The following is a 20,036-nucleotide window of genomic DNA, read 5'->3' as shown; positions in this document are numbered from 1 at the left end:
GAAACAGAGGTCTTGGAGTGCCTGTCCAGAAATGCACTCTGGATAAGATGGTTATGGGCATATGGAAAATGTGCCTTTATTGGCTGTCATCTAATACATGAAGATAATGATCATCTAGAAAATATATAAAATGCCAGTTATGTCTCGACCAGAGCACTGTGTACAATCCTGATCATCACTCTACAGTGAGGAAGGGAGAGCACCGGAAAGGGTGCAGATTTAAAGCAGGTTTGGAGATTTAGAAGAGAGACAGTCTTGTCAAGAATTGTTTTCACTGAAAAAGATGAGGCTGAAGGCAGATTTAATTGAGGTGCATAAAATTACGAAAAATCAAGTGAAGGTAAATATGGAGAATCATTCATTATTATTTTATAAATATTATCAATTATGTTGTAATTACACAATTTTATTAATTATTTAACTTATTTAGTGAAAGGATGAGAGGAGATATGAGATTGAAATAAATTTTGTGGGAATCTGGAACTAGCCATGATGAGGGATATGCTTTCAATTGAAAAGGACACGAAGAGCCATAATCTCCAGACTTAACCCAAAACCTAGGAAGTGGGATCGAACCATTGTTCATTTTTGAATAGCAAATTCCTCTGCTACCTTCTCCAACTTTTCTCAAGACATTTTGTCCTTGGATTTTCTTTCCCAATATCCTTTCGAAGTTCCGTCTCAGACTGAATTTTCTAAAATGTCTCTCTTTATTCTTTCCCCATGATATGTTCTGTAGCCTTGTTACAATAATTTTGTCAAAATGCTTTCCAGGTCATGACATGCATGTAGTTGCATAGATAAATTCACCATGTAAAATTAAAAGACATGCAGAAGACACATGGCAGGCAAGTAAACTCTTGGATAGACACAAAAAGCTGGAGTAACTGAGTGAGTTAGACAGCATCGCTGGAGAAAAGGAATAGGTGACGTTTCAGATCGAGACCATTCTTCAGTCTGAAGGTCTCGACCCGAAACATCACCTCTGCCTTTTCTCCAGAGATGCTGTCTGACCCGCTGAGTTACTCTAGCTTTTTTGTCTAAGCTCGGTTTAAACCAGCATCTGCAGTTCCTTCCTACACAAGTAAAATCTTGAAATGAGCGATCAAATTTTTGTACGATTTTTCAACTTTCCCATGCACCTCTGGCCAGCAAATCTCTCACCTACACCCAATATGATTTTTTCTACCCACAGCAATTATTGTTCAATGAATACATTTTACCACATGCAGCTTACCCGAATCCATGTCGTCACTGTGTACGTAAGAATCACAGTGGCTGCTGCAGATACTTGTAAAAGAAGCAATGGAATTCCTATTACTGTTGCAGTCACTGGGGAAGGAAGAAAACACATTAAGTCTTCTTTCTCTCAGAACAGATGCAGCTCACGTTGAATATTGTTTTAGTATGGGAAATCGGGCGTGTAATCCTTCTTTAGTATGTCTGGAGATGAGATTTATCCTCCTCAGTATTCCTGAATTTCCAGAATTTTAATAACATATATTTCTGAACAGAAGTTTTATTCCAAAATTATTTTTCAGTACGGATTATTAAAAAAGTGGCCACTTTGGAAATTTGTATATCTTCCATATTTGACGAGATTCTATCACCAGACACATGTTCTCCTCTCCTTTCAGCATTCTGAAGGGACATTTCTCTTAATGAATCTCATCTCTTGTTTTCAATCTCCACCTTTCTTTCCTCTTCTAGCAGCATTTCCCATGCAACTGCAAATGATTAACATCTGCTTTCTCATCTCATTCCTCCCCACCACCCAATGACATAAACATGCCTTTTATATGAGGCAGCAGTTAATTTGTTTTTTTTCCCAATGTGATGTCTCGCACTTGACATTCACAATGTGATCTCCTCTACGCTGGAGAAACCAAATCCCAGTGTGTGATCATTTGCAGAGTATGTTTGTTAGTTTGCAGCACTGACAATGATCTTCCAGTTGCCTGGTATTTTAATTTGCAAACTCACTGCCATTCTGAACCATCCATCTGAGGCTGAATGCAAATTTCCAATGAATCCCAATGCAAATTTGAGAAACAGTGTTTTATCTGGTCGCAATGAACTCTGTAGGACTCAATACTGATTTCACCATCATCAGGTAATTTGCTTTCTTTGTTTATACTAGAACCGGCAGTTCAGCTGTGGTTTCCCCATCTGTTATATTAATTCAATTTTCTCTCTCCTTTTATGGCCTGATCTACTGGACATTTTCAACAGCTTTGATCTGCATTTCATAATTTTTTCACCTTCCTATAAAAATGTGACTATCTCACTTTCCACCTCATAATCTGTTAACCGTATAACCGTATATATAGGAGGTCCTTCCTTCCCGCTGCTGTGAGACTGCACAACCAGCACTGCTCCCAGCAGACGAGTCAACAATAACAGCTAAGAACACACGAAAAACTGATAACAATTTATGTATCTTTTATTTATAATGAATGATCTCTTGCTATCCACTTTGCTGCTGTAATACTGTAAATTTTCCCGGTGTGGGACGAATAAAGGAATATATTATTATTATTACTTCATCAACAGTTGATCTCTCCACCCTTTATGAAATCCCTTTCTCCCTTACCTTTCTCTGCAATTTAAAACTAACATTTTCTCTATTTTTCAGTTATGACGAAAGATCTTTAAACTAAAAACATTACTTTCTTTCCCTTTCTGCAGGTGCTGTCTGGCCAGCATTTTCTGTTTCCATTTCAGGTTTCTTGCATCTGCACGTCGTTAAACATCAGGCCCTTTCTCTTGTAGTTAAAATGATTACACACAATGCTAAGCCTAACAATGCATTAGGTATGCCCAGTGGTATGAATATTGATTTATCTAACTTCAAGTAACCCCGGTCGGTATTCCCTTTCACTCAATCCCTTCCCCACCCAAGTCACACAAGCTTCTCATTTTCACCCAACAAATAGCTAACTATGGCCTGTTTCTTTTATCATCTTGCACATCTTTCATTCATTGTTCTTTATCTCTCTACATCATCGTCTATATCGCTCGTTTCCCTTTTCCCTGACTAATCTGAAGATGGGGTCTTGACTCAAAACGTCACCCATTTCTTCTCTCCAGAGATGCTACCTGTCCCGCTGAGTTATTCCAGATTTTTATGACTATCTTCGGTTTAAACCAGCATCTGCAGTTCCTTCCCCCACAATGCGTTAGGAATGCTCGGATAAAAAAAATCAAAACCTGTCAATCCAATACTGGCCTGAGCCCAAGGACATTTTAGTTTTGATACCCAACCCTGAACTAACGCATATAGTTGGCTTATGTGAATGTTTATATTGATAAATATAATCTGTTCCATGTGCTACATAAAATTTCCCAGTTATACGAGGACACTTAGACCCATCATCTCCAATAGTATTGAGCCTCAATACATTGTTTACCAAGAACCAAGCTCACCATGTAATCCCAGACAGAGTACTTCTAATTATAATGATACCTGACCTGATCTGACCTGGCGCATAGTAAGGTTTTAGCAGGCTCAGTTCGAGTAGCCAGGCTCTGGTTTGAGATTTCACAGTTGATCATTCTTTGCAACAATGGTATATTGTTTAGTCAACTAAAGTTATTTTGGAAACAACTAATAGTATTAAGATTAGTTTCGAGCACATAATTAAATCAAGGTCAACTAAACCAATTGCTGTATTAACTGCAATCAACTAAATCAATTGCTATGTCCTTGGGCTATATTTTAATTACTGCTTATAATTCAGTACATTGACATGAGGTGAGTAAGAGATTCTACACCAAGCTATTTCTCCAATGGCAACATTAATACTCAGCTTTTAAATATTAGGTTGTTGGTGATATCCAGATATAAATGGTTAATATATGTGAATTACATTTTGCTGTGAGCTTCATTGAGCAGAAGTTAACATATTTAGAAATATTTCAGTTTGCCTGCCCAAAGCTTGGAACAGTAGATATACGAAAAGCACACAAAACATTTGTAATTGAGTTTCACCAACTGAAAATTTATTGCCCAGTGTGTGCTGATGACAGTTGAAACAAGTGAGTTGTTGGTGTAGTTTTGAAGCATTAACTAATGCTATTTTTGGCAATCTGACATTAATAAATGCCTTAATGAGCATCTGTACTCACCCCCTTTATTGAATTGTGCTTCAATTCTCAAGCCAATATGCAGCCACAGAAGCCATAAATTACATGCTTTCTAAATTGCATTGTGAACCACCCACTAAGTTGGAGAATAATGTTCTTGGTGATTAGCTGCCAAATCCAATTAAAAACCATTTTTGAATTTAAAAATACAAAAAAAATAACAGGATATTCGTGTTAGCTAAAGCCCTAAGATCCACACAGGGGAATGATGCGGAAGTAAAAGGAGGGTAGACACAAAATGCTGGAGTAACTCAGCGGGTCAGGCCGCATCTCTGGAGAGAAAGAATGGGTGACGTTTCGGGTCGAGACCCTTCTTCTGAACGTCACCCATTCCTTCTCTCCAGGGATGCTGCCTGACCCGCTGAGTTACTCCAGCATATTATGTCTACCTTTGATTTAAACCAGCATCTGCAGTTTTTTTCCTACACACTATGTGGAAGTAAAAGATGACCGATTAGGACAAGCCATCTTTTAAAATTTCTTGACACAAGTATCGAGCTAGTTGCAAGTGATTAAACTGAGAGGCAAAGCGAGTACAAATACTGTATCTTCTGATGGTTTAAATCAACTACCGCCATGCAGTGATATACTCAAATCTCATTATTGCCATATAGGGTCATACAGTTTCATGCAAAGTGCAGTGATATTTGAGGTACTTACGTCTGCATTTTTTTTCTATTTTCTTAAGATGGAAAGATGAATGAATGAATGAATGAATGAATGAATGAATAAGTTTATTGGCGAAGTATGTGCATATACAAGGAATGTGCCTTGGTGCTCCGCTCACAAATGACAACACAAACATACAGTTAACAATTAAGAATAAAGCATAACCATATCAAAACAATAAGGATACAACATTACGGTCTAAACATGTGGGTGAAAATAAACCAGAGCAAAAAAGAGACTAAAGACTTTGACTATTGAGTAGAACTATCACTCGTGGGGAAAAAAGCTGTTTTTATGTCTGGCTGTGGCTGCTTTGCCAGTCCGGAGTCGCCTTCCAGAGGGAAGTGCTTCAAAGATTTTGTGGCCAGGGTGAGAGGGGTCAGAGATGATCTTGCCTGCTCGCTTCCTGGCCCTTGCAGTGTACAGCTTATCAATGGGGGGGAAGGTTGCAGCCAACAACCTTCTCAGCTGATCGAACGATCTGTTGCAGCCTCCGGATGCCATGCTTGGTGGCTGAGCCAAACTAGACCATGATGGAGAAGGTGAGGACAGACTCAATGACAGCAGTATAGAATTGGACCATCATTGCCTGTGGCAAATTGTGTTTCCTCAGTTGCCGAAGGAAATACATCCTTTGTTGGGCCTTTTTGACTGTGGAGTCGATGGTGGCCCCCCATTTAAGGTTCCTGGAGATGATGGTTTCAAGGAACTTAAGTGACTCCACAGATGTGACTGTGGTGTTGTTGATGGTGAGTCAGGGGAGGGGAGGGGAGGGGGAGCTCTTCGAAAGTCTACAATTAGTTCCACTGATTGGCTAATTTGGAAGATTTGGCTAATGATGCTTGTGTATTTCAGTTCAGGAACATAATTCCACCAAATTTAAACACACATCTACATGCCTGGTTAAGATGAAGTAAAGGCATAGGTGACTCATGATTTACAGTTCCTGCTTCCAAAAAAACTATTTAGTTTAACTCCATTGCAGAACAACCCAAAGCATATTTTACCTGTAAGAATCCCTGTTGCTTATTGTATCGTGACCCGAATCTTCTTGGTCATCCCCAGTCACCACAAAACAGACCTTCTTGCTATTGCGTTCTACCTTGTCGGTTTCATTCTCTCCCGTAATTAGCGATTCAGTGGTCTCCGTCTCTAGTGTAGTTGGATGGGTTATTGATGAGAGGAGGCTATAAAATGGGAAACAAAGCAAGTCAATTAAGATGGGAATATAATGGGAATAAGAAGTCAATATAATGCAGCAGATTATTCACTGGAAAACGGACAAAATGGCGGGCTGAATTTTAATCTGCAGTAGTGCGTGGATTTGGGAGTCTGAGACAATTGACTGGGAGTCAACACAGTAAAAATGAAAACATGCTGCAGGCTTTTGCATTTGTAGGATTAGTGTAAATGGATGGTCAACAATTTGCACAGACCTGGTGGGATAAAGGCCCCCGTTTCGGTGCTCTCTCTCGCAATGACTCAATTAGAACCCTTTATTGTCATTATCAATTGGCCAGGGAGTAATTTGGAATAGTGGTGATTTATTCATCTTTGAATGCAAGCCTAAACGTAACTATAATGAAGCAACAAAGACAAAGATAATTAGATATTAATGTAAACGCTGACATAAAGGTTGTGCTGGTTTTCATGTTCATGAAAACCGATAAATTACATTTTTTAAAACAGCCCCTCTTATTTCATTTAACTGTACCCCAAGTAATTGTTCGGTCCTTTGGGAACCACAATTCTCCTACAGTACAGCAAATCCTATCATGCAGGACCCAAGAACCGTTTAGACCAAAGTCACACTTGTAAGCATTTTTTTTGCTCTATATTTTTTTTAATTTTCTATTTTGAAATCTGTTTTTTAGAGAAATTTAAGGAACAATTTGAGACAAACATGTCAGATGTACATTGGGAGGGGAGGGGAGGGGAGGGGAGGGGGGACGTTCTGTTAGGTGGAGAAAATAGGGCAGCAAATGCTAGATGCAGGAAGATTGTTCCCGATGATGGGGAAGTCCAGAACCAGGGGTCACAGTTTAAGGATAAGGGGGAAGTCTTTTAGGACAAAGATGAGAAAGTTTTTTTTCACACAGAGAGTGGTGAATCTGTGGAATTGTCTGCCACAGAAGGTAGTTGAGACCAGTTCATTGGCTATATTTAAGAGGGAGTTAGATGTGGCCCTTGTGGCTAAAGGGATCAGGGGGTATGGAGAGAAGGCAGGTAAAGGATACTGAGTTGGATGATCAGCCATGATCATATTGAATGGCGGTGCAGGCTCAAAGGGCCGAATGGCCTACTCCTGCACCTATTTTCTATGTTTCTATGTATTTTCACTGTTGGCCCACGTCCCTTACATTCTTATAGCCAAGGTTTGGTAGCGCAGACTCTTTCTCAAGAGAAGGTGCCTAATTTCAAGTGAAACCTCAATGACATACTGTAGTGTCAATTTCAACCATGGGAAAGTCATTGTAATCTGAGAGTTGAAATCAACAGGATCCAGGCCACAGGGAGTCAAGGTAAATAATGGTGACACGTGACCGCAGATGGTGGAATCTGGAGCAGCAAACAATCTGCTAGAGGAACTCAGCGGGCCAAGCAGCATCCGAGAGAGGAAAGGAATAGCGATGTTTCAGGTCGAATCACTGCATCAAGTATCAAGGTCAATTATATTTTTCTTGCAGGAGTTTTCTTACAGGAACATTGCTCATTTTGTCCGATTAGAACATATTCGTTCCCCAAATGCAGATGTTTCAGAATCGCATGCTCACTAACTACCCAAACACAAACCATTCCTGATTTTCTGCTTGACTTCGACTGTTTCCTGTCTGATCACCAGTTGCCTTCAGCCAGCTTCAGTCTGAGTTCCATATCAAGGCCAAGAAATTGGAGTTTAAAATTTCTTGAACCATTCATACAAGGAACTGCAGGTACCGGTTTACAAAAAAAGACAAAAGGTGCTGGAGTACTTAGCAGGTCAGGCAGCACCTCTGGAGAATACGGATAGATAACATTTTGATTCAGGACTTTCTTTTGACTCCAGTCTGTAGAAGGGCCCTGCCCTCGAAACATAACCTATCCATATTCTCCAGAGTTGCTGCTGGACCCGCTGAGTTACTCCAGCACTTTGTGTCTTTTTTTCCACACAAATCACTGCCTTGGGTAAAATCATGGGCTGTGCCATTTTTACTGAATAGTCAATAGCAAGTTAATTAATTTTGGTGTTTCCTTTTATATACCTTTAAAATTAATTGGTTATTGATACATACTTTTTGAAATAAAGCCACTTGTTTTTTTATTAAAATACTAGCATTGTGAGAGCATTTGGCACATCCAGTCCACGTCAGCTCCAATACGGTAGCACAGCAAGGGCGGCACGGTGGCGCAGCGGTAGAGTTGCTGCCTTACAGCACTTACAGCACCGGGGACCTGGGTTTGATCCCTACTACGGGTGCTGTCTGTATGGAGTTTGTATGTTCTCCCCTTGATCTGCATGGGTTTTCTCCGAGATCTTCGGTTTCCTCCCACACTCCAAAGATGTACAGGTTTGTAGGTTATTTAGATTTTTAGAATTTTTAGATTTAGAGATTCAGCGCAGAAACAGGCCCTTCGGCCCACCAGGTCCGTGCCGCCCAGCGATCCCCGCACACTAACACTATCCTACACCCACTAGGGACTTTTTACATTTGCCCAGCCAATTAACCTACATACCTGTACGTCTTTGGAGTGTGGGAGGAAACCGAAGATCTCGGAGAAAACCCACGCAGGTCACGGGGAGAACGTACAAACACCGTTCAGACAGCACCCGTAGTCAGAATCGAACCTGAGTCTCCGGCGCTGCATTCGCTGTAAGGCAGCAACTCTACCGCTGCGCCACCGTGCATTTGGCTTGGTAAATGTAAAAATTGTCCCTAGTGTGTGTAGGGTAGTGTTAATTTGCGGGGATCACTGGTTGGCACGGATCCGGTGGGGCAAAGGGCCTGTTTCCGCGCTGTATCTCCAAACTAAACTAAACTTCAGTTATCCCTCGTCCTGCCTTAAAAACTGTTTATCCCAACCTATTCCATCAAAGACTTTTATACTCGAGTTTCTCTACATGTTACTCAGTCAAACGCTGGGCAGGAGTCAAGTATAAATACAGAGTCTCACTGATCTAATTCTGCTGGGAAAATGATCCGTTCATGGATGTGTAAATATGCAAAGACCTCATTTTGTATTCATGCATGCACTTGAACTCACCATGCATAAAATTTCATTTCTAAATCCAGCACTGAAAAATAGCGTTTCTGTCTCATTTGCAACACTACACTGACACCAGCCTTTTCAGCTCAAAACTAAACTTCAGCACTTTGCCAAATATGTTGACAAAATAAATGCTCCATCTGCTCCTGTTGTTAGATTCCCATGCAGAACACAGTTTATCTCCATCGTCTCAGTTTTCTTAACTTTTTTTCTGTGGATTTATAAATGCCAATTGAAGTCTAGGGCCAATGAAATTGTTATGGGATTTTGTTATGCCATGAGGAAATAAATAGAGGCTGACAGCCTTGAATAAATGATGCATGCAAGTTTCAAAAGTGCAATAAATCTGACTAGTCTGGTCAACCTATTAACATTCCTGAGGTAGATAATTTTCCTCTCTGTTCTGCTTTATCCATCTAGTACAGCCCTGTTACAAAATGCAAAGTCAGATTACGGGCAATCTTGCTCCCAGAAGAGAGCCACCGACAGTTATTACTAACTCATGAGGGTAAATATCGGCAAGACCAGCAGCATAATCAAGGACGAGTCGCACCCTGGCCACTTCCTCTTCTCCCCTTTCTCATCGGGCACAAGGTATAGAAGTGTGAAATGGCACACCTCCAGATTCAGGGACAGTTTCTTCCGAGCTCTTGTCAGGCAAGTGAAAAATTCCACCACAACTAGAGAGCAGTCCTGAACTACTATCTACCTCATTGGTTACCCTCGGACTATCTTTGATCGGACTTTACTGGCTTTATCTTGCACTAAATGTGATTCCTTTATCATGTATCTGTACACTGTGAATAGCTCGATTATAACCATGTTTTGACTTTCCGCTGACTGGTTAATATGCAACAAAGGCTTTTCACTGTACCTCGGTACATGTGACAATAAACTAAACTGAAATTGAAACTGAACTGAATATGGACTTGCCTCATCCTGATATGATGAAGTCATTTTTATCATGATTAGTGACAAGGCATTGCCATTCCAATGCCATCAGGTGGCCACATCAGAACGTGCACATTTTCCTGCACCCCACCCCCAACTAATAAAGTGATGGGAAGAAACCACTGGTTGACTAAGCCATGACCTGGGTTTGGCCAACTAGCAAAACCGTCAAGGATTCAGAAACTTTCCAAAAAATATTGAAAATCATTGAAAGCATTAAAGCAGTTAATAATTCATAAATTATAATCTAAAAATGTATTTAAAATTATGTCACAAGCTCAATTAATTAAAATAAATTTAAATTACTTAGCTTGGTCCTTCACACCTGTTCTCTCAAATCAAATAATTCAGTATAATTTTCCTATGCCAATTCTACTCTGGCACGTGTCCAGTGGACTGATTACCCACCATAACTCTGGGGAACTGCAATAGGTTCACATTCCACTGCTGTAGTCCTATGATCCATGCCAAAACCAATATTGAAGTTCAATTGGGGCCTCACCAGCAAAATCGATCCATTTGGTTTGGGATTTTGGCATACAGCGTAAATCACAATTCTGGCATTAACACTGAGAAATAACAACTGTTCACCAAAAACCCTATTTCTCCAATATTGACTTAACAACATGTAATAAATACATTAAGGGAGGGGAGGAGAAGGTTCTGCAATGTAGTACAGTACTCCATGTTAAAACTAAATTTTGTAATTGGTTTTGACACAGACTTACAAAGTATCTGCTCGTAAACTCCATAAATAAAATGTTGTAATGTAAAATCCAACATTATGCAAAAGTTCAATAATAAGATTGTTCAGAGTGTGCTATCATATTGTACCAGCTAACAGAAATACTGGACCAAGTGCTACAAATTATTAACAAATTTTAACTTTGCAGATACAAGAGCATGGAATAGTTGAAGCTCAGACATTAACCATACAGATTTCCATGAAAATTAATTGAAAATATGTTTCTATGATGTAATCTGTGCACATGCATAGAATTAAACTGGAGACACAGGGGACTGAGTTCCTTCTCTTTGTGTGGAATAGTTAGAAGTACTGTAACTTCTTAAGGACTATATCAGCATATTAAAATTCTGACCCTGAAGTCTCCAATGTATTTTCCTATTTGATTGTTGCTATCATATCCTGCTCCTGTTAATTCTCTTCTGCCATTTGTATGATCAGGGAAGCACCACGTTCAATTGACCAAATTAATGCAGGCCATGATTCATTTCTGTTAAAGGCCATTTGACAACCATGCATAGACGAATGCATTATCCATACAAGGTGAGAGCTTTGCATTATGGTGTACTGGACAGTATTCGGCACTGCTCACACTGCTGGTGTCCCATATACAATTAAAGTAGACAGAGAAAGTAACATTAACAATCACCACTCATCATTATAATGAAAGGACGCTGACTGCCCCTACTGAATGTGTACAATTATAAGAGGGGAACCTTTGGTTTTTGATAGGGAGATCCTGCTCCTCTGCTTAGTGCACTAATGCAGATTTTGCTGAAATATTAAATTAGTCAATTGACAGGTATTTCAATACTTCACATAGTAAAAGCATCTTGAAAATAGCTGTAGGTCTAGATGTAATTGAGGGTTTTTTTAAAATGCAATAAACAATCATAACGCTTTACTTCTTTGACATTGAACAACTAATTATGTGTTGATTTTGATTCATTCAGCAAAATTAGCAGAGATTATTTCGGGACATTCTGAGTACACCTAGTGGGTATTTTGAGTTTAATTTCATCTGCCGTAAATGCTATGCATGTATTGTACTTAAAAGCTCATGACAAATCATAGTGGATTCTTTGACTTTAGCTGCCATTGTAACAATATATTTAAAATATTCTACATCTTTAATGTAGCAAAAGCAATTGGATTCTGCACAGGAGCACCTTCAAACAAAAAAGACACCAAGCCACAAATTCAATAATAGCACATATGATATTAAAATCAATTAGGTACATTTTAAGTAGCTTCAAAAAGCAAGATTGGCAGATTGAGATGGAGATGTTTTTGGGGAAATTCTATAATCTTGTGACTTTACAACAGAAGGCATACCCCTGATCATTCAATTTTGCGGATGTTGAACCGGTACTTTGGATCTGTCTTCACTAAGGAAGGTACAAGCAATCTCCCAGATGTTCTAGTGGCAAGAGATCCTAGGGTGACAGAGGAACTGAAGGAAATCCACATTAGGCAGGAAATGGTGTTGGGTAGACTGATGGGACTGAAGGCTGATAAATCCCCAGGGCCTGATGGTCTGCATCCCAGGGTACTTAAGGAGGTGGCGCTAGAAATTGTGGACACATTGGTGATCATTTTCCAATGTTCTATAGATTCAGGATCAGTTCCTGTGAATTGGAGGGTAGCTAAAGTTGTCCCACTTTTTAAGAAAGGAGGGAGAGAGAAAACGGGAAATTATAGATCAGTTAGTCTTACATCAGTGGTGGGGAAGATGCTGGAGTCAATTATAAAAGACGAAATTGCAGAGCATTTGGATAGTAGTAACAGGATCGTTCCGAGTCAGCATGGATTTACGAAGGGGAAATCATGCTTGACTAATCGTCTGGAATTCTTTGAGGATGTAACTAGGAAAATTGACAGGGGAGAGCCGGTGGATGTGGTGTACCTCGACTTTCAGAAAGCCTTCGACAAGGTTCCACATAGGAGATTAGTGGGCAAAACACCACCCCCCGGAGGGGGATAGGCGACCACACCTCCTGGCGGTCAGCGCTGCCCGATCTGAGGAATGTCAGGCGCGAGACATGCCGGGACGGGCGGCGGTGCACCGGGGGTGGGGCGCATCAGTTAAAGGTCGGGGGCAGGGAAGCGCATCAGTTAAAGGTCTGGGGGGGGGGGGAGAGCATTAGTTAAAGGTCCGGGGGGGGAGCGCATTAGTTAAAGGTCCGGGGGTGGGGTGCGAGCTGATCTGTTGAAGACGTGCATGTGCCATTGTGACGTCATACCGGGGGGGGGGGGAGTGCGAGCTCATCTCTCACAGGCACACGGGTCCCATTGTGATGTCACACGCTGAAGACCTTCAAGAAATGGGTTAGAAAGGAAATTTTGAAACTTTAAAATCTCTCTAGCTTTAAATATATAGCTTCAATTTGAATGAGAGTTGTTACATAATATGCCCAGGATAATGGTAAGTAACGTGGGCCAAAAATTGTGGCGTTATGGTGTACCGTTTTGGCTGTGCGAACCACAAAAGTTATGAGACAGACACAGACAGACAGACAGACAGACAGACAGACAGACAGACAGACAGACAGACAGACAGACAGACAGACAGACAGACAGACAGACAGACAGACAGACAGAATGATCCAAAATGAAGGTTTTTGTGTTTAATTAGCTGTTCAAAGATTAATACATCACTATAGCGTTTATCCCTCAAGACTGTCTCCCCAATGTAATTCAGAATTAAATTCAGTTAGCAGCTGCTGAGAATCAACCACCAACCCATTCCCCACCCACCAGTTCTCACTGCACACAATCACAAGACCACCATTAATCATTAAAGGCACTGGTCCTCTATGTCAGCTCATGAGGTGAGCAATGTAGGGTTGCAATAATATGGGTCCCATTATGGAGCACAATAAAGCTAAGGAATATATAGTGATAATATTGAATTGAACCAAAAACTCAAAAGCAGGAAGCTGATATTGTAACAAATATTTGGGAAACCGAATAGACATGTTCATTGGCTATTTATGTTAGCATACCATTAGGGATCTAGTACCAATCTTCTTACGTCTTTAACATTATTATTGTCTTCATTGCCACTGGGATCTCCAGTTCCCATTTTCACAATAAGGACAGGATTCAACTTTCTCAACAGAACCATGGAGAGTACGTAACATTATTAAATAACAATGTTTCAAACAAACCACCTACAAGCTTGTGAATTGAGGTACGATAGTGGAACATTTGGTTGCATTTATATTTTCTACACCTGCATTCATGATTTTCAAAGCAATACAGCATGTGGATTTTAAATTAATCCAACCTGTGAAACAGACAGTTACTGTTAAATGAATTCCAAATGGCTCATTTTGATAGCTTCAGGTTTTGATTATTGTTCAGTTTTCATCACTGGAGAATATGCTTTTCATAACACCAGTGTAATTCGAAGGCACTCTCGTATTTTTATTTATACTGACTGCTGAGTATTCTTGTGAAATATGAAGATTACCACGAGATTCATTTTACATTTATTTGGTTGCAAATATTTGGTGGAAAAGATGCTGAGATTTTTAATAAATACAGATCTAGCATCCCAATGGCATTATGCCATTATATTTTAGCGAAGTCAGTGGGTGTTTGTTATCAAATGGGAATCTTCAGAGAATACACTGGTTACAGGCTCAGAATATCATCAAATAAGCTCACTGTAGGTAGGATTGGGTTTCATAAAATTTCATAACAACATGAGGAAGAATTTACAACCACAATTTCCAGATGCAAATTTTACATCTTTTTCAATATTAAATAAGAAATTGCTGGTGAACTCACTCGTCTATCTGACCAATATAGGTTTCCAATTCTTTCACAACTGTCTGCAACTTATTCAGAAGCTTCTGGTAGACATCTTGAGTTTCAATATCCTTTTCCTTCAGAGTGAAGTACAGACCAGGTCCATTTTGCTGACCCAAGCTGTGTCCAGAGGGAGCTGCCATGGTGGTGATGCAATGATGAACGTATTCCACTGGATCCAATTTATCTATGAATGAATAACAAAGGGGAAAATGAATGCTGAATGTTGAATTGTCTTTATATCAATGGCACTGGCAATAATTTCTGGTAATATTTGAGTGCAAATAAGCAGTGACCACCCATCATAAAAATGCATGCTTCCAGTCATGTTCCAATGGGTTTTATTTGCCTGAGAAAATAAGTGCATGCATGTGGCAGCCTGGCGATATGACCAATGAATGCTTACAACTATTAAGTCGGTCTACCCGGGCGTAATTCTCATTCAAACATATTATGACGTTCCCCACTCAGATGATTATGTTTAGTTTCGCACATAGTTTTTATTTCTGCACTCAGAGCCCTAGAAAAAATGCTAACGGTATGCAAAGATTAGTCATTGTGTGATACAGTGTGGAAACAGGCCCTTTGGCCCAACCTGCTCACACCAGCCAACATGTCCCAGTTACATTAGTCCTACCTGCCTACCTGCCTGCGTTTGATCCATATCCCTCCAAACCTGTTCAATCCATGTACCTGTCTAACTGTTTCTTAAACACTGGGATAGTCCCAGCCTCAACTACCTCCTCTGGCAGCTTGTGCTACCAACTCTTTCATTAGAAAGTCAGTTAGTACATATGTTTTCCACATAAAAGCAGTTCCGCCATCAGGTCTATCCGTAGAGGCCCAGAGCTTGTTAAGGATCTTCAAACATTGCAAACAAACAGCAAATGATTTATTCCAGTTCCTACCAGATGCAAGAGACCAAAATAGGCTCCTGTGTAATCCATTGCAAATTTACCTTTAAACAGACTCTTAGAGATGAAAATGAAAACCAGACATATTTCAGGATGTTTGATTACATGTAGCAAAGGATTTTCTGTGCTAATATATGCTTGCACATTGGGGTGTACTCACCATGTTATATATATAGAAAATGCTCCCTTTGGACAATGATTACTGTGGTGCACTCTGCTCTGTTATCAAACTAAACCTGTGCACTATCACGTTACCACCTGAGACTATGGCAAAAATGTCAGTGCTCTTATGAGATTTCTGGAACTAAAATGGTAGTCAACTTAAGCCTTGTTCTGAAAGAAGCATTCAGCAAGCTGAAAAGATTGCAGGGCGGCACGGTAGCGCAGCGGTAGAGTTGCTGCTTTACAGCGAATGCAGCGCCGGAGACTCAGGTTCGATCCTGACTACGGGTGCTGCACTGTAAGGAGTTTGTACGTTTTCCCCGTGACCTGCGTGGGTTTTCTCCGAGATCTTCGGTTTCCTCCCACACTCCAAAGACGTACAGGTATGTAGGTTAATTGGCTGGGTAAATGTAAAAAAAATTTTTTTTTAATTGTCCCTAGTGGGTGTAGGATAGTGTTAATGTACGGGGATCACTGGGCGGCACGGACTTGGAGGGCTGAAAAGGCCTGTTTCCGGCTGTATATATATGATATGATATGATATGATATTATGAGAAGGCCTCAAGATATTGTGGGAGTGGCTAGAAATTACAAATGGGACAAGTCAATGCTGTGATGTCTGGAGATTTGGAAAGGGGGTGAAGAGAATGTAGGTTTAATATCTGGAGATAATGTCTGGGCACTGCTATATTATGTGGGGAGAGACTGATCCTAAATCAATATACCCTGTGATCATCAGAAGAAAGATTCATGAGGGAAAAACTCTAGCCATGTTGAATTATTTGACAGGTTTGAAATCTACTGGATGCAAGTTCCTGCTGATCATCAAAAAGAAAGATCTGATTTAGACTTTAGAGATTCAGTGCAGAAGCAAGCCCTTTGGCCCACTGAATATGCGCCAACCAGCATATTGTATTGTACCCAATACAATAACACTATCCTGCACACACACACACTAGAGACAATTTACAATTCTACCAAAGCTAATCAAACTACAAACCTGTACGGCTTTGGAGTGTGGGAGGAAACCGAGCACCCGGAGAAAACCCACGTGGTCACAGTGAGAACGTACAAACTCCATACAGACAGCACCGTTAGTCAGGATTAAACCCGGATCTCCGGCATTGTAAGGCAGCAGCTCTACCGCTGCGCCACTGTACCAGTTGCCATGTCACCAGTTAGATCCTAATACAGTGCCCCCCAAAGTTCAGACCAGCTTCCCATCATCTTCTCAAAATTACCTTTCCTGGATATATAATGAACACCTCGAATGTCAATAGACAATAGGCGATAGATAATAGGTGCAGGAGTAGGCCATTCGGCCCTTTGTGCCAGCACCACCATTCAATGTGATCATGGCTGATCATTCTCAATCAGTACCCCGTTCCTGCCTTCTCCCCATACCCCCTGATGGATGTGAAGGTAGCTTTGTAGATATATGTAAAATATCATGAAACTACTATCTAGCGCAGGTAGTGTATTGTGTTCCGTCCTTTTCACATATTGGCAACAAGGATGACATGGATGAACTTTCCTGAGACCTCGACAATCTATCCTGAATCCTTCAATGATCCTCAGGATATCTACATGAGAGTAATGGTCATTGTTTTATGAGGAGTGAATTTGGTCACATAGGCTCAGACATCAGATTACTTTTGAAGTCTGTTCAGCTCTCACCTCTCACACGTCTGCTATCAAGCATTCAATGAATAAGAAGTGCATATCATATAGAGCAACTGCAAGGAAAGCAGCAGATTTACATTGGTTGCCCTGCCATTAGACCTGTTTCTACATAACTATATAGTCTTCAAGTTCAATTTGGTGAGGCTCATTGCTGCAGTCACAGTCATAAATGATACGGATACGGCACGGTAGCGCAGCGGTAGAGTTGCTGCTTTACAGCGAATGCAGCGCCGGAGACTCAGGTTCGATCCTGACTACGGGTGCTGCACTGTAAGGAGTTTGTACGTTCTCCCCGTGACCTGCGTGGGTTTTCTCCGAGATCTTCGGTTTCCTCCCACACTCCAAAGACATACAGGTATGTAGGTTAATTGGCTGGGAAAATGTAAAAATTGTCCCTAGTGGGTGTAGGATAGTGTTAATGTGCGGGGATCGCTGGGCGGCACGGACTTGGAGGGCCGAAAAGGCCTGTTTCTGGCTGTATATATATGATATGATATGATATTTGTATTCATTCGTTGATCATGTGGTGAAGGTTTTCAAAAGTTTTATTGGGTAAAATAATCCCTCCGGCTCAATTACATTTCTTTGTTGATGTGGCTGTAAATGTATCCACTTCTTATGATGTTGTAGCCTGTTTTTCACAGCACCAATTAGACTTTCCTTGTTGCTACCCATTCCATCATTCAATCAAATATGTTACAGTTCTCACCCAATCATCCTTCAAATTTCCTTAATCCCCACACTCAAAACTGTCTCTCTTCTCCTACTTGTATCTACATTTAACTGGCACGTATAACCTTGCTAAATGATCTGCCCATTAAGCAAAAGTGTACAGCAAGTCACAAACCCTTCATAAATATAATTAGGTCAAGTTCTGAAGATGGTATAACATGGAACATAAATGTCAACATCAAGTAAGGCATTGCCACCACTATTATATTCTTGTCGTCCATACTCATGAAAGTATTTCATAAATAACATTGGACACTTAATTTTCTTGACAATTCTTGAGGCTTTGATACCAGCAATTGAAAGATTCCAACCAGGACCGCAAAATAATGCAAATAACTTAAGGCTTTTCTAGATTGAGAGATAAACAACCAATCAACGTAAAACTGGCAGATTTGGATTTTCCAGCATGACATTACCCTGTAACCAAACATAAAATTGAATCATGAAGCCTGGAGTCTTACCTTGATCTAAGATTTTTTCGTCAATGTCACTGCAGGATTGTTTCCGACTGTCCAGTTGAACACCAAAAGCACTTCCTAGTGATGCAACATTTTTGGGATAAGATACTTCCATGACATTTATGTGGCAATTGGTGGGACAGAAATCACTGCTGTGTAGTGGAGAAATCTTGGACTTGGCTTGTTTAAAAGTCGGCCAGGCTCGATTTTTCAGAACTCGGGAAAACTAGACAGATAAAAATTGTTAAGACACTAATGACTGATGTAACAGTTATAGTTATCATTCCTATGATAGAATGAATAATATTGAAAACAATTGCCACCGTGACTAATAACACAATTTTCTGTGATACTGAAGAATATAGACAAGAGAAATCCATCGTCTGAAACAACAGTGATATAGGGAATTCTGCATCCTGAGAAGGGAGGGGAGAAAAAATACTCTGCCACATCCACTTGTTGGGAACACACACATATAAATGTCAGATTAGGATGAACACAAATCTGTCTCTCTATTAGCAACATTGCTCACCAAGAGACATTCAATTTATAGATGAAATAGACTGTTTTCACAAAACATTGAAAGGCTGCTAAAATTATACAGCATGACAATGGTGGTCAGTAGAGGAGGTATAATTGATAATTGAACGAGAAGATAAATTATATGTAATTTTATTATACAAATAAGCAATATCTACCTTTAATCAGAAATACTGAAACAGCTGTAGATTTGTGCTGAGCAAATAATGGTGCAGTGTTTTTTGGAAAGAAGCATCTTACAACATGCCAGCTTGGTTAGCTTCTGGGAAACATGTAACTTTCATTCGATATTCAAAATAAAGCTGGAGAATACCAACATGGTCTGGGAAGGGGATGATTTTTTTTTTTTAAGAGCCCACTTTGAGGTCCAGCACACTGCATTTGTGGCGGCCGGCCAGATTCACCACCTCTTCGCCTGGGATTGGGGCTCCGGGGGTCGCTTCCTCGTGGATACCGGGGCGGAGCTGAGCGTCCTGCCCCCTTCGCTGGCAGACATTCGTTCCGGTAAGCAGGGGCCCGTCCTCACCGCGGTAAATGGCAGCCCCATCCGTACATATGGGGTTTGTACAGTCCAGATCGTTTCCGGCTCCTGCCATTTCTCGTGGCGGTTTACCATCGCCGATGTCTCCCAGCCGTTGTTCGGTGCCGACTTCCTCCAGGCTCACTCCCTACTGGTGGACGTCAGGTGGCAGCGCTTGGTCCACACCGCCACGATGGAGCCAATCGCGCTGCGCCTGGATGAGCCGATTGCACGCCCCCTGTTGTCCGTGGATTCCAGTTTTGCTCGGGTCTTGGCCGAGTTCCCGGACATCCTGACCCCACAGTTCCGGTCGTCGACCCCCAAGCATGGGGTGGTGCATTACATATCAACTACCGGCCCACCCCTCCATGCACGAGCACGCCGACTGCCGCCCGATAAGCTACGTCTGCCCGGCAGGAGTTCCGCACGATGGAGTCCTTAGAGATCGTCCACCC

General features: G+C 40.9%; 1 protein-coding gene across 3 annotated transcripts in view; it reads right to left on the bottom strand.

Moving 5' to 3' along the window:
• prex2 (phosphatidylinositol-3,4,5-trisphosphate-dependent Rac exchange factor 2) overlaps window positions 1–20,036 on the bottom strand; it is a 264,841-nt gene that overhangs the window by 116,140 nt on the left and 128,665 nt on the right. For all 3 annotated transcript variants that reach the window (XM_078398119.1, XM_078398117.1, XM_078398118.1), the window contains 4 exons: window positions 18,525–18,747; window positions 14,552–14,759; window positions 5,823–6,002; window positions 1,238–1,332 (listed from right to left, as the gene is read on the bottom strand). In XM_078398119.1, coding sequence (XP_078254245.1) covers window positions 1,238–1,332; window positions 5,823–6,002; window positions 14,552–14,759; window positions 18,525–18,747 — 706 coding nt within the window. The remainder of the gene's footprint in view (window positions 1–1,237; window positions 1,333–5,822; window positions 6,003–14,551; window positions 14,760–18,524; window positions 18,748–20,036) is intronic.

This window comes from Rhinoraja longicauda, chromosome 4, assembly GCF_053455715.1.
Source record: "Rhinoraja longicauda isolate Sanriku21f chromosome 4, sRhiLon1.1, whole genome shotgun sequence".
NCBI classification, from domain to species: domain Eukaryota; kingdom Metazoa; phylum Chordata; class Chondrichthyes; order Rajiformes; family Arhynchobatidae; genus Rhinoraja; species Rhinoraja longicauda.
Note: the sequence above shows the minus strand (reverse complement) of the source record. Positions and strands in the feature narration are given on the sequence as shown.